Source organism: Carcharodon carcharias, chromosome 21 (genome assembly GCF_017639515.1).
Source record: "Carcharodon carcharias isolate sCarCar2 chromosome 21, sCarCar2.pri, whole genome shotgun sequence".
Lineage (NCBI taxonomy): Eukaryota > Metazoa > Chordata > Chondrichthyes > Lamniformes > Lamnidae > Carcharodon > Carcharodon carcharias.
Window position 1 is genome coordinate 8,579,436 of NC_054487.1, and position 14,955 is coordinate 8,594,390.

Below are 14,955 nucleotides of genomic sequence, written 5' to 3' on the forward strand. Positions count from 1 at the left end.
GGACAAGGTGGGCATGGAAAAGATGTTTTCTCTTGTGGGTGAGTCCACAGCTAGGGGACACTGTTTTCAAATTAGGGGTCACCCAACAGAAATTTTTGCTTTCAAAGGGTTATGTGACTTTGGAGCTCTGCCTCAGGAGGTGGTGGAGGCAGGGTAATTGAATATTTTTAAGGTGGAGGTAGATGATTCTTGTTAGGCAAGGGAATCAAATGTTAATCGGGGAAAGATGGGAATGTTCAAAACACAGAGCATATTGATCATATTGAATGGTGGAGCAGCTCAAGGGGCTGAATAGCCTACTTCCGCTCCTACTTCGTAAGTTTATATGTCATAGCAACTAGAGGTTTACAACAAATCCCAATAATTGCATACTTAATTTCATGAACCTTGTAAAAACGGGGAAAGGGGTTATCTTTACCCAGGAGCCAGTTTTGGGTGAAGGACCAAACCGTCGGCCATATCCGTAATCCCGATTGTCAGCAGAATAACCTCGATACTCCTCTGAATGGTTGTAATAATTATATTCACGGCTTGTGCTGCCTCCTCTTCCTCCATCACCACCATGGTCATAATCCTGCCTTCTCGGCATCACTTGCACGGCTCTTTGAAATTCTGGCGTGTCCTAGGAGAAAAGGTTCAAAATATCTGTAGCACAACACCATAATAACATATTGTCATGAGGAGAATTTTTTTTTAAACCTATGCACACATTGCAGAAGAATATAAATCTAATAATATCCCATTAAAGTAAATTTTGGTAATGATTTAAATTTCTGACTGCTGCTTAAGTAAAAATGTTAACTTAGGGCCTTAGAAAAATTACGGTGCAGAAAGAGGCCATTCAGCCCATCATGTCTGCACTGGAAAAAAAGAGTAAAAAAGAAACTCCGCTCATTTTAATCCCACTATCCAGTTCCTGGTCCATGGCCTCGCAGATTACAACATTTCAGGTGCAGATCCAGGTACTCTTTAAATAAGTTGTGCGTTTCAGCCTTAAACACCAACTTAGGCAGTGAGTTCCAGATGCCCACCACCTTCTGGGTGAAAACATTTTTCTTCATGTCCCCATTAATCCATCTACCAATCATCTTAAGTTTATGCCCCCTGGTAATTGACTCCTCAGCTAGGGGAAACAGGTCTTTCCTGTCTACTCCATCTAGGCCCCTCAAAATTTTATATAACTTAATTAGGTCATTCCTCCCCGGTTCTAAGGAAAACAGCCCTAGCCAATCCAATCTCTCCTCATAGCTTGAATTTTCAAGCCCTGGCAACATTCTTGTAAATCTCCTCTGCAATCTCTCCAGAGCAATTATGTCCTTCCTATAATGTGTGACTAGAACTTTCTGCAAAATTCCAGCTGTGGCCTAACAAGCGTTTTATACAGTTCCATAATTACATCCCTGCTTTTGTATTCAATACTTCACCCAATAAAGGAAAGCATTCCATATGCTTTCTTGATCACCTTGTCCAACTGTCCTGGCACCTTCAAAGACCTGTGGACACGCACTCCAAAGTCTCTCACTTCCTCAATTCTCTGCGATAACCTCCTATTTATTGAGTATTCCCTTGCTTCATTTGTCCTCCCAAAAGCATTACCTCACACTTATCCGGATTCAATTCCATTTGCCACTTCTCTACCTGCTCAACCAAACCATTGATATACTGGAGTCGCCAACTACCCGGCCAATTTTTGTGTCATCTGCAAATTTCCCAATCATGCCTCCCACATTTAAGCCTAAATCATTAATATATACAACAAACACTAAGGGCCCAACACTGAGCCCTGTGGAAACCATTTTCCATTCACAAAAACATCCAATCATTACCTTTTGTTTCTTGTCACTAAGCCAATTTTGGATCCAATCTGCCACCTTCCCCTGTATCCCATGAGATCTCACTTTCCTGACCAGTCTGCCACGTGGGACCTCGTCAAATTCCTTACTGAAATCCATGTAGACAATATCCACGGCGCTACCCTCATCAATCCTCCTTGATACTTCCTCATAAAAATTCTATTACGTTAGTATGGCATGATCTTCCCCTAACAAAACCATAACTATCCCTGATCAATCTGGCCTAAGTGACAGTTTATCCTGTGTCTCAAAATTGTTTCCAATAATTTGCCCGGCACCAAAGTCCGACTGACAGGCCTATAATTTTCTGGCCTATTCCTCTCACCCTTTTTAAATAATGGTGCACCATTCGCACACCTCCAATCCTCTGGGACCTAGTCTATATCTAGTGAGGGCTGGAAAATGATCCTAAGAACATCCGCTATTCCTCCCTGGGTTCTTTCAACAGCCTGGGATACAATCCATCTGGCCCGGGTAATTTATCCACCTTCAAAGATGCCAGTCCCTCCAGTACTTCTTCTCTCACTATTCTTATTGTATCTAATATTTCACACTCCTCCTCTTTAACTAGAATGTCTGCATCATCCCTCTCCTTAATAAAGACAGACAAAGTACTCATTGAGAACCCTGCCCACATCTTCTGCATCTATCCACAAGTTATCACGTACATCTCTGTTAAGCCCTACCTTTTCCTTAGTCACTCTCTTGCTCTTAATGTACTGGTAAAACATATTAGGATTTTCTTTGATTTTACCTGCCAATATGTTTTCATATCCTCTCTTTGCTTTCCCAATTTCCAATTTTACTTCACTCCTGTACTTTCTATGCTCCTCTAGGCTTTCTGCAGTATTAAGTCTTTTGTGAATATCATAAGCTTTCTTTTTGTGCTTTATCTTGGCCTGTATGCTTCTCGATAACCGGGGGTGGGGGGGGGCTCTAGATTGGGCAGTACCACCGTTTTTCTTTGTGGGGACATGTCCAAACTGTGCCCTTAGAATCTTAGCTTTGAATGCCTCCCACTGATTTGACACAGTTTTTCCTTCTAAGGCCGTTTCCAGTCTACTCTTGCCAGCTCACTCCTCAGCTTTGTAAAATTTGTCTTCCTCCAGTTTAGAACTTTTACTCATGCTTTTTGTCCTTTTCCATAATAATGCTAAATCTAACCATATTATGGTCACCATCTCCAAAATGGTTCCCCACTGCTACTTCATTCACTTTCCCAGCTTCATTTCCTAAAATTAAATCTAGAATTGTGGCCCCTCTTGTTGGGTGTAATGTGCTGACTGATAAAATGTTCTCTTGAACTTATGGGACAATAAGTAATTAACCAGCTTTGCCATATCGGCAGAGAACAAATGATTTAATTAAAATTGAGTGCCAGGGGACTATTTAACAGAGGAGGAAAATTTAGTCCATTTCTGCTCACTCACATTCCTAGCAGTGGTCACCGGATTTCAATAAGAAATTAAGACTTTGCTTTATTTTCCCTGCCGTAGACATACTGAAGCCAATTTTTCTGCATTCGCTTTCAGTGAGGATACAAGATTAGTTATCAGCACAGACTGTGGAACCATCTGTGTGGGTCAGTTCTCTACCATGCAGAACATTGATATCAGCTCTCACAACCCTGGTTTCTTCAGGCAGCAACTTTCAGAAAAGGCAGACACTGGTTCATTGTGGCTATAATCTAGTCATATAACAAAATTCTCCACTTACTATCAGTACAAAATTTGAAGCAAGTCCCTACTAAACTGGTATGCGGATAAAAGTCCGCAGTTTGCTGTTTGTGATCTCCAGTTTCCATAGCTTTTGATAACATTTATGCCTTGTGTTTCCAAATCATCTTGCATGCCACTTCAATTTCTCCCATTCTGCAATCTTCATACAATATTTGCCCTACCTTCTGACATTATTTCTTGGATCAAGCCTTGCCCTCACCTCCACCACAAGAAGCCAAAAAGCTGAAGCTTTCTGGAATTGCTACTGGAGATAAGTAAATATCAGGGGTTAATTCAGCCTTCAATTTTTCTTTCTGAAGCATGAAAAATGTCTTCTCTACACCAAGGTCATTTGTATGCAAAGCAATTTTTCAAATAATATCAAACTGTCGATGTTGGAACTTACTTTCTAGGTACTCTAGTAATTAAGAAATGCATGCTTGTTTAAGTTTGTTACATATCAAGTTTTCTCATTTAACAACAATGTCTGTGGTATTTTAATCCCGTGATACTATATTTCTTATCCTCTAGCCCTCCTTTATCTTGCAATCCGCATGTTATGCGTGACCATAGAATTTGCCTTTATCAATTCCACTTCGAGGCAAAGACACATATCCGTGCTCAGCATCCTCTCACAGCCGACGTCAGTAACAGTAGTATCCCCAACAACTTTGTCATGGAGTGACATAACTTACCATAGATTGTGGCGTATAAGACAACCCAATCTTTTCAGCCAAAAATCATGATTTTGCATTTACTCGGCATTTAAGTCAGCTCCTTTTTCAACTCTGAAATCCTATACTCACATTAGTAGTCAGCCTCATTTTTCACTCCAAAAATGTAAGTTTTACTTATACAGTACTGTAGGTCAGCACATGGGATCAAGCAAGGGAGATTACACTTGCACAGAGCAGACCATGCATGATGTGGCAAATGACGAACAGAAATGTGTCTCCAGCAAAATGAGTGAAGTATGAAAATGCTTTTAAGCTAAAAGTTGCTACATTTGCTAACTTGTCAAGTAACTGCTGTAGTGAGGGAATACAGTGATTGTGAAAAACTTGCACGAAGATGAAAGGAAGAGGAGTCCATCCTGAAGAAGGTGCCCAATACCAAAAGCCATTAGAACAGGCCCAGCCACTGGTCTGATCTTGAAAAGCCTTTATTGTACTGGTCCCTCAAAAATCACCAGAATGGTTAGATCACCAGAAATGCAATGCCTATATGCACTTAAGGGGCCAAATCAAACCCCAAGTCCAGCAAAGATTTCAGACCAACAGCTAGTTAGTGTAGCCACTTCAAGGAACAAAACAATCTAGTGTTGTGAGAGAAGACAAGATTGTTCAGAAGCTACCAAAAGCCTACAATGCCTAAATTACCAGTTTCCAGTGATTCATCAGATAGCGGCAAAAACATGAGTACTCATTAAGTTACATTGGATAAGTGAAATATTCATGAATTTTGATACTCCCAGCAGCTGAATTGTGGAGTGGAAAGGTTCAAAAACAGTTCTAGCAAAAACGACAGGACATGAGAAGACAAAATTTACAGTGGTACTGGCCTACATGGTCGACAGAATGGAATTAAAGTATATGGTAATTTTCAAACATAAAACCATGCTGAACATTAAGGTGCCTGCAGGAGTTTTTGTGCACGCCCATGACAATGGTTGGATGGAGTGTACTTATGGATCGATAATATGTGGAATAAGCATCCCAGTGGCCTACAAAAGGAGTGTAGCTTACTTGTGTGGGATGTGTTCAGGTCCCATATAACAGATGAGATCAAGAGGTGCCTGCAAAGAATAACACCTGTATTGCGGCTATAGCAGGGTTTAACATCTGTAGTTCAACTTTTGGATGCTTGTCTCAACAAGCCATTTAAGAATCATGTTCATGCGGAATGGAATAAGTGAGTTGCAGAAAAAACCTTCACAAAGATTGGAAATGTGCATAATGCCCTGCTTTATGTTTATGTGGTTTTATTTTCAAACTGGCTGGGATGCTATTAGTGCACCAAGTTCATCAGATTGTTGAAAAAAAGTGCAGAATATCCAATCCAGTGGATGGAGAGGAAGATATTTGTTGTGGCCTGGTGATTCTGAAAGTGAAAATGCCACATCTGATCCAGAGTGGGATCCTTAATTGATGCCATAGCCTAAGTGACTCAGACTGAATTCGATGAACTCTTTGCGTTGGATGCCGAAGACAATGGATTTGGTGGTTTTAAAATTAATTATAGTTAAAAGGTACCTTTGTACATTTAATGCATTCAATAAACCGTGCCATATTAATTTATTAAAATTGCCTGTGTTTTTTTTCTTCACATTTCAAAATGTCAACCACCCACATCGCCGGTTCAAATTTTATACTCGGTGTATACGTTTTAGGAAGGATCTTGGGAGGCTTCAAAGGTTGATTTATACGCCACAATCTATGGATAGTGTCTTGATCTTAAGCATATTATGATCAAGAGACTTAGAGAATGCCTGCCACTTACTCATCAAGACAGGGCTTGGGAAGAACAACAAAATGGAAACACTTGGATAATTGATGGCGTCAACATCCACTATGCTGCCTGTACATTTTAATAATGATTATATAAGCCACACAAGTACTATAAAGCTTAATATAAGTTCCCTTAATACCACTTTTTAGAAAAATCATTCTCAGGATAGGAATCACTCGTAATTATTGCCCACCTCCAATTGCTCCGAGAAGTTGGTGATCACAGAATGCAACACAGGAGGTGACTGGCCTGTTATAATCACACTGCCTCCCTGTAAGAACTTAGCTGGACTCAGTCCCCCACCCTTTTCCTGTAGCCATGAATTTTTTCTCTATTCACGTGCTTATCCACTTCTTTAATGAAAGCCATGAATCTGTCTCCACCCGGGTTTCAGCAGGGCATTCTAGTTCCTAACCACTCACCGCGTAAAGTTTCTCTAGGTCACTATTGTTTCTTTTGCAATCACATTAAATCAGTGTCTTCTGGTTCTTGATCCTTTCTCCAATGGGAACAGTTTCTATTTACTCTTGTCTAGATCCCTCATGATTTTGAGCACCTCAACCAAATCTCCTCTCAAACTTAGAATGGTTACAGCATAGGCGGAGGCTATTCAGCCTATTATGTCCATGCCAGCTCTCTGTGCAAGTGACTGTTAATTTGACCTGGATCATTGTTTCTAAAAGCTTTCCCACCACCGAGGTTAAACATACTGGTCTGTAGTTGCTGAGTTTATCTGTACACCTATTTTTTGAACAAGGGTGCAACAATTGGAATTCTCCAGTCCTCTGGCACCACCTGGCTATCTAATGAGGATTGGAAAATTATGGCTAGTGCTGACACTGCAATATTCTCCTTAATCAATACTGCCATCCCTCCTCTTTTCTTTCCTTCCACATCTTTCCTGAACACCTTGTGTCCAGAAATATTTAGTACAGAGTCCTGCCCTTTTCGGATCTTACAGCATATACACTGTAAAATAAATTTAGATCCTATGGTATTCCCTCTTTGTCTGATCCCACTGAGACATTACTATTTCTTACTCTAGTCTATCTGTGGTGGTCCACCTTGTCGATATATCGGCAATTACATTGTCATGGTCCAACTCTGGTTTCTCTTCAGATTGTATAAATCCTTCTCCCTTTACTAAAGATTTTTGTGGAGAGGAGCACTCAGAGTTTAAATTAAAAAACAAACTTTTTGTTGACTGGCAATTACATTGTTAAGACAACTGCTTGTTGAAAAAGGTGATGGGCATTGGTTCACCTATCAAAATTGAATAAATATGTACAGCTAAAACACTCCAGCGTGGGAGGGACTGAGAAAGTTTGCTGCACCGAAGAGCTGTCTTGAGGATAAACCAGCTTGAGGTAAAAGACTAGCTTTGGACTCAATCTTCCATGACAAGCACTTATTGTGACTAACACACCTTCAACTGCAGCATTCCTTTATAGCAGTTTGATACAAATGAGTGGCTTGCTAAGCCACCTCAGAGAGTGGTTAGGAGTCAACTGCTTTAGTGTGGAACTGAAGTAACCTAGTCCAAACTGGTTAAGGAGGACAGGTTCTCTTCCCTGAAGGACACCAGTGAGCCAATTGGGCTATTAACATAATCCAACAGTTTCATGGTCAATTTGAAGACGTACAAAATTGCTTACAGAGCAAGGTGATCCCACGTTCAACCAAATTAGCTGATTTCATCCAAGTGGCACTAGCACAAACAACTGTAATATGGAGAAGTGGATGCGAAAAAAATAAATGTGCATGAACTGAATCAATTGTAGGTGTGATGGAATAAGGTGTCAGCATTGATTATCTAGGACTAGGCATGTTAGAACTTGACTAAGGGAGATCAGGAGAAAAATGAGAATCCAATTACAGTTAAAGTTTCAATTAAACATACTGCATGTTGTGTTCTTTCAGGATGTAAGCGGCCCCGTTGATTTCTTTCGCCACATTGCGATCGTGACTCAGACCACATTCCCTCTTATATATGCTGCTTGGCTGTGAAAGAAAAACAGGGATTAAGTGACACATACTACAAGACTAACAATTGTCCTGTTTTGCATTAAATAAAGTGTTTACAAGCCTATTTCCTTTCACGTCACAGTGAGTCTGCATGGCTGACTGTTGAGCACCAAAAATGTGCCATCAAATCACCACCTTGCTTTAATGTCCAAGGTAAAGCATTAGGGATTTTTTAAAAAGTTCTACATGTTATTTAGAAGTACAGTATCTGTGAAAGGACAATTTCATTACAACCAAAATAACAGATATCTTCACATATTTAAAACACGGTTTTATGAATGTTAAATGTAAAGTTTACAAAAGCCCATTTAATTGCTACAACATTAGCACAAGGCTATGATGTCAACATAATTTATTACACCAAATGTCATGGCATAAATTATAACTGTGACATAATAGGGAGAGAAGAAACAAATTTAACTTGAAGCATAAATAAAAGAAGAAACATTTATTGGAACTTCCAGCTATATCTGGATGCATCCAGCTGCACTGGATATTGAGAGGTGTACTTTCTCTCTCTTTTTTTGGTAAGCTTTTATTCTTGGGTGGTTTAATGCCAGCTGCTTCCATACAAGGAATTTTCCTTGATAAATTACAGGTATTCTATTTCTTAATTTTCTTACTTTGCATTTATACAGTATTTTTATTTACATTTTTCTACCTTCATTTTGCACTGTTCCATTACTTCTCCAGAACCAGATTGCAACAAGAGTCAAAAAGTTCACCATTTTCAATAATTAGGGATTTACATGAAATATAATGTTGACAAAAAATGCAATTATTTACAATTTTAAAACTGAGACAAGAAAAGGCCAGCAGTTAAACCTTGTTTCTTTACAAACTATGCATTTAATCCCAAGGGAAAATTCAGCATTTCTTCTCCGATACCTAAAAGCACACAAGCTAAACTCAGCAACATGAATCCATCCTCACAGCTCCATCAATGAAACTGGGTGCATTAATAACATCCCCACCTCCCCTAGCAGCACAAGCCTAAATTATTTGTATGGCTATTTGTGCTTGCAGTTCACCAACCTTATTTCTCACTCTACATGTGCTCACATACATGCACCATAATCTAATTTAAATCTTATTTCATTCCCTTTTAGTTTGACCCCACGAATACCTGACTATTTCTAACTAATACTATCTGTCTCTCCCAACCCTTTATGCACCTTGTTTCTCCCATCTAATGCTACATTCTGATTTCAATATCCCTGCCAGTTTAAACATTCTTCAACAGCACTAGGAAACCGCCCTGCAAGGACATTGGTCCTTACCCTTAAAATTACGATCCATTCTGCCTATAAAGGTCCCATCTCCCAAGAACCCATCCAAATTTCCTAAAGTGCTCTCTTCCTGCACCAGCGTTCTAGCCAGGTATCCATCTAGTCCATCTTCCTGTTTGCATTCATTAGTGCGTGACACTGGGATTAATCCAAAAACTACTACCTTTGAAGTCCAGTTGTTAGTCTCCTTCCTAGCTCCCTAAAATTTTTCCATCTTTCTACCTATGATCTTGGTACTGACATGGACCACAGTCTCTGGCTGTTCACCTTCCCTCCTCAGAGTGCTCTGCAGCCTCTCAGTGTCATCCTTCACCCTTGTACCAATGAGGTAACATGCCAATCTGAAATCAAACGTGTAGCTGCAGAAACGTCGGTCTGCTCCCCAACTACAGAATCGCTCATCCCTATCGCATTCCCAATCGTCTTCTGCTGAGCAACCTGTGACGTCCTGGACTTGGCTCTGGCTGCACTCCCCACAAGAACAATCACCCTCACCAGTATTCAGAACTAAATATGATTGGAGAGCATGATGTATTAAGGTGGCACCTGCACTACCTGCCTGGTCTGCCTGATTGTCAAGGAGTTATTTGTTTCCTCTCTGCCTGCTCAACCTTCAGCTGCGGGGTGACCACCCCCAAAAACATGCAACACACAAATTCTCAGTCTCGTGGATGCACCGCACTGACTTCAACTACTGCTCAAACTCCAAAGCTCAAGCTCCTACAACTGAAGATACTTCCTGCACATGTAGCTGTCCAGAAGTGCCCTGAAGATCCCACATGGAGCAGGATGTGCCTCTGACAGCTATGAGGTGCCCTCCATACTTCTATTTATTAGACTAACTAAATAAATTGATTAGAAATAAAACTTAAGACTTAATAATCAAACTTAAGATTTAAAACCAGATTTAATTATTCTAGCTCCTTATCTTAAATCCTTACCTCAATAATTACCTTCTATAGTGAATTTAGTTCCATTGAGATCTGTCACTCCTTCCTCTCTATACAGACACTGACCTCACACGAATGTCACTATTTCCATTTTTGCCTGTGGCCCTTCCAGTCAAGCTTGCTCTGCTGTCATGCCCTTTATCTCAAACTGCTCTTGCTCCTCCACAGTCTCCTTTTTGGCAGTGTCTTCTTTGGTGAAGACAGATCCAGTAGTACCTCAGCCACAGGCTTTGCCACCATGCATAAAATCCCTTTTTGGTCCCTGATCAGTCCTACTTGTCCTTTTTCCTATTTATATGCCTTTAGAAGATCTTTAGATACCCTTTTATGTTAGCTGCCAGTCCTCCTTTTGTCACTCTTATTTCTTTTTCACTTCTCCTCAGAACTTTGTATATTCAACCTTGTTCTCTCTTGTTAAAAAAAACCTGTCACACACAACCTGTTTCTGCTTCATCTAACTCTGTCCCTTTCGTTATCCAAGGAACTCTGACTTTGGTTGTCCCACCTTTCCCCCTCGTGGGAACGTACCTCAACTGTACCCTAACTATCTCCTCTTTAAAAAGGCAGCCAATTGTTCAATTACAGTTTTGCCTGCCAATCTTGGATTCCAATGTACTTGAACCAAATCTGTTCTCACACCATTGAAATTGGCCCTTCCAATATTCTTTTTTTTTTACTCTGGATTGCTCCTTGCTCATTTCCATAGCTAACCTAAACGTTATACCATAAAGAAAACTGCAGCCTCTACCATCCTTATCCACAGCAATGAACTACAACATGGATGTGAAAGTGCACGTTGCCAGGGTAGCTCGAACTTCTTGGGGAGCCAGTTGGCAGGACAGCCGGTGTGGATCAGATTGGTGCCAGCAGCATGGGGATCAATCCCCATTCCGGGTGGGTTGGATTCGAAACCCGCCTCCTTGCCCTACCCGTGATGGAAATCGCAGCACTGTGGGTCGGACTTGCCTTCAGGGCAGGTTAACCAAAAAAGTCATCACAGGGTCACGGAACTATGCAACTTTTTCCCCCAAAGGGATGTGAATACTGGGTCAACCGAAATTCTCAAGACAGAGATAAATGTTTGATTGTGAAGAGTATCAAGGGATATGGAGCAAAGGTAGCTAAGTAGAGCTGAGATACAGATCAGGCATGGTTGAATAGAATGACACAAAAAAAGGGGGAGATAGTGGTGTGGTGATAATTTCACTGGGCCAGTAATCCATGGACCCAGGCTAACACCTTGGGGACATGGGTTCAAATCCCACCACAGCAGCTGGTGGAGTTTAAACTCAAATGTGAAAATCTGGAATAAAGCTTGCCTCAGTAATGGCAGCCATGAAACTATTATTGGCCGTTGTAAAAACCCATCTAGTTCACTAATGTCCTTTAGGGAAGGAAATCGACCATCCTTACCTGGTCTGGCCACACGTAACGCCAGACCCACAGCAACGTGTCTGACTCTTAACTGCCCTCGGAAATGGTCTAGCAAGGTGCTCAGTTCAAGGGCAATTAGGGATGGGCAACAAATGCTGGCCATCCCATGAGAGAATAAAGCAAAGATAAAACCAACAGGCTTGAGACTGGAGGCATGAAGCAGATGCTCTGATTATTGTTTTGCTGAATGGAGTGTGTCAAGAGACACATGAATCCTAGAGAGCGTTTTTTTTTTAAAAAAGAATCCAATGTTAATTTGGGGGCGGGGGGGGTTCTGATTTTGATTCATGCGCCAAGAAGGCAGCCGCCACTCCAAGTTACCTCAGGAGCAAACACACAAAACGGAATTTATATAAATCCAGGCAGGCTGCAGATTAGATAAAAACAAAAAAAACTGCGGATGCTGGAAATCCAAAACAAAAAACAGAATTACCTGGAAAAACTCAGCAGGTCTGGCAGCATCGGCGGAGAAGAAAAAGAGTTGATGTTTCGAGTCCTCATGACCCACAGACAGAACTGGGTGAATCCCAGGAAGGGGCGAAATATAAGCTGGTTTAAGGTGGGGGGAGAGAAGTGGGGAGGGGTCATGAGGACTCGAAACGTCAACTTTTTTTCTTCTCCGCCGATGCTGCCAGCCCTGCTGAATTTTTCCCAGGTAATTCTGTTTAGGCTGCAGATTAGTCCCACCATGTGTCAAACCCAAAGTGATGCCTCCTTTACTCTTAATGTGCACATGGGGACCTACACATCTCGGCTCTGGTGTGCCCAGGAGTGAGGGGAGGGGAGGGGAGGTGGCATGGGGAGGGGGCATGGGGAGGGGAGGGGGCATGGGGAGGGGGGAGAAAAAAGAAAGGGGAGGGTGGAAAGTGGAATCAAAGGGGATGAAGATTGGTCCCGGTGGCAGTTGTGCGGATGATAAAGTGACAGCCGCCCACGGTCCGGGCTCCACTATCCCTGCAATGCACCAAAGGATGGGTTAACCATAACGGACGGCGGTCAGGAAAGCCCATCGCCATCAGCTGCCAACAAACCACCACCACCACCACCACCAACAACGGGGCCTAATTAAACGGGAAAGCGAGCGAGATCGCCCGAGCTACCTGACCCACCCCACAAACCCCCTTCCACCAACAGCCAGACCGTCTGTCCGTCCGTCTGTCTGTCTGTCTGTCTGTCTGTCTACAGCCCTCGGCCCACTCATTCGGAAAGCAAGCAAGCAAGCAAGAACAACAACAACAACAACGCGGGCCTGTTGCTAAGGAGACGCTCGCCTTACCTGGAAGGGGGAGGGGTGGTTGGGGGGGGAGGAGGGGGTGGGTCGCGCGTGACCAACGCCCACCCTCACTCGGATCTTTTCAAATGTTTCACTCTCCAACGGTACCGGCCCCGCGAGAGCCCGGCGCGAGACATCACACCGCACGCCCCCCCCCCCCCCCCCCCCATAAAAATAAGAACCGCCATAAACGTCTCTCACAATGATCCTCCCAGCAAAAAAAAAAATACTCACTTCTGTTTCAGTATGAAAAAATTCACCAATTTAATTAACGTTTGAAGAAAGCGGCCGTTTCGATCTTTCCTTCACTCACTCGCTGATGACCTGGGACTGAATAAGCCCCTCCCCCTTCCTCCTCCTCCTCCTCCTCCCTTTATTTTTCCTCCTTCCCGCCCGCCTCGAATCAGGGAGCGTCAAACACGAAAACAAATGGCCGCCCGCCCCTTGGGGTGAACGGAAGCTGGCTGGGCGAATCCGCCTACATCACTTCCAAACGCGCGTTACCAACGCGGAGTCGAAATGTAAAACGTTCCCTGCGCGCTTTTGGAAGCGGAGCCCGGAAACGTTTTCCGAGCAAGCCAGCTTCAAATCTCGCGCGACGTAGTGGGAGGAGAGATCGTCGGCAGCAACATGGCGGCTGGGCTGCTGGCTGGATATGTTGGTCACAGAGTTACCTAAAATGTGAAAGGGAGCGGCATGAGTCCGGTGGGGGAAATCTTAAAGCAAGGAGTAAATCCCAGGTAACGAAGCCGGAAGTTTGTGTTTCACGCGATGGTACCTCGCCGAGTTGTCCCCCCGACACATCCTTGCGTCTTAGCGAGGTACAGGCATTGTGGCCAGGTAAATGGGGTGGGCTTGGGTGAAAATAACCCAATTTTTGGTGTGTTTCTCAGTGGAAATCAACCGCACACTGTGACGCCGCGTTGCTCAATCCAAATTGGGGCTTCACCTTAAAGGTAATAAAGTAAGTCAAGTGACGGATCTGAATTGAAAAAATATATATATCATGGTTTCGACTGAAAGGCTTGAGGTGGGTTAAGTTGGCCAAAAGTAAATGGTATTGGGTGTGTGTTACTTGCACCACTAGGTAGTTTCCTTTAATGAAGTGTCAACCCCCCCCCCCCCCCCACACACACCTTTGCCGTTTGCATACTGTTGTTGTCTCTGCAACTGTTGACAGTTTAAGATTTAAACATTTGTTTCTGTTGGGCATTTTTTTTAAACTGACATTGATGTACTGCATACAGTGCTTGTACCAACTTTTCAACCTTTTTGCCAAGTTCACAGCTGCGCAGGAATCGCCAGGAAGATTTCTGGCCATGTGCTTGTGACTTGATTTTGATTTGATTTGATTTCACTGAAGCTGAAAATTCATGTTAAAATTTTATGGTTTCCACATAATAAAACAAAAGCTTAAGTGGCCAGAATACATGAGAGTTTATAAATACGTGCTAATTAGTTTTGCCGCAAATGCTGGTAATGGCAGGACTTGTTAATGAATTTTGAGCAACCCAGATGGGGTGTATGGACAGACCAGCAACTTGCCATTACCTGGTGGCATTAACATAAAATGTCCCTTAACCGGGAATAAATGGAAGGTAGATTGTGTGGTGAACGATAGCAAATATGTAAATTTTAGCTGAAGGACGGTGGTAGGTGGTAATCAGCCTGATAACCCAATTATATGACCTGATGCCATGAGGCATCGGAGTCTGGCATCAATGTTGAAGACTGTCTTGAGAGCCATTCCTCCTTGCTGTAAACCACTGTACCGACACTTCTGGTGAGTCTATGCTGCTGGTGGGACAGGATATCCCAGGGGTAGGTGATAGAGGTATCTGAAACATTAGCTGTAAGTTTTGATTCAATGCGTATGACTATGTCAGGCTGTTGCTTGAATAGTCT

At 42.5% G+C, this 14,955-nt stretch overlaps 2 protein-coding genes and 1 pseudogene across 7 annotated transcripts in view; 2 read left to right on the forward strand and 1 right to left on the reverse strand.

Annotated features, from left to right (window-relative positions):
* Window positions 1–13,403, reverse strand: part of pphln1 (periphilin 1) — a 203,169-nt gene extending 189,766 nt beyond the window's left edge. For all 3 annotated transcript variants that reach the window (XM_041216311.1, XM_041216312.1, XM_041216310.1), the window contains exons 1-3: window positions 13,285–13,403; window positions 7,980–8,080; window positions 419–622 (exon numbers count right to left, since the gene is read on the reverse strand). In XM_041216311.1, coding sequence (XP_041072245.1) covers window positions 419–622; window positions 7,980–8,057 — 282 coding nt within the window. In that variant the 5' untranslated portion in view covers window positions 8,058–8,080; window positions 13,285–13,403. The remainder of the gene's footprint in view (window positions 1–418; window positions 623–7,979; window positions 8,081–13,284) is intronic.
* On the forward strand, window positions 7,179–7,301 carry LOC121293454 (annotated as a pseudogene).
* Window positions 13,404–13,608: 205 nt separating the features above from the next.
* Window positions 13,609–14,955, forward strand: part of zcrb1 (zinc finger CCHC-type and RNA binding motif 1) — a 61,111-nt gene continuing 59,764 nt past the window's right edge. The window contains exon 1 of one of the 4 annotated variants that reach the window (XM_041215536.1): window positions 13,609–13,790. The gene's annotated coding sequence lies outside the window, so the exon portion shown is untranslated. Of the gene's footprint in view, window positions 13,791–13,865; window positions 13,891–13,914; window positions 14,007–14,955 lie in introns of those variants that run through there. The other 3 variants (XM_041215535.1, XM_041215539.1, XM_041215537.1) reach the window with 3 other exon arrangements.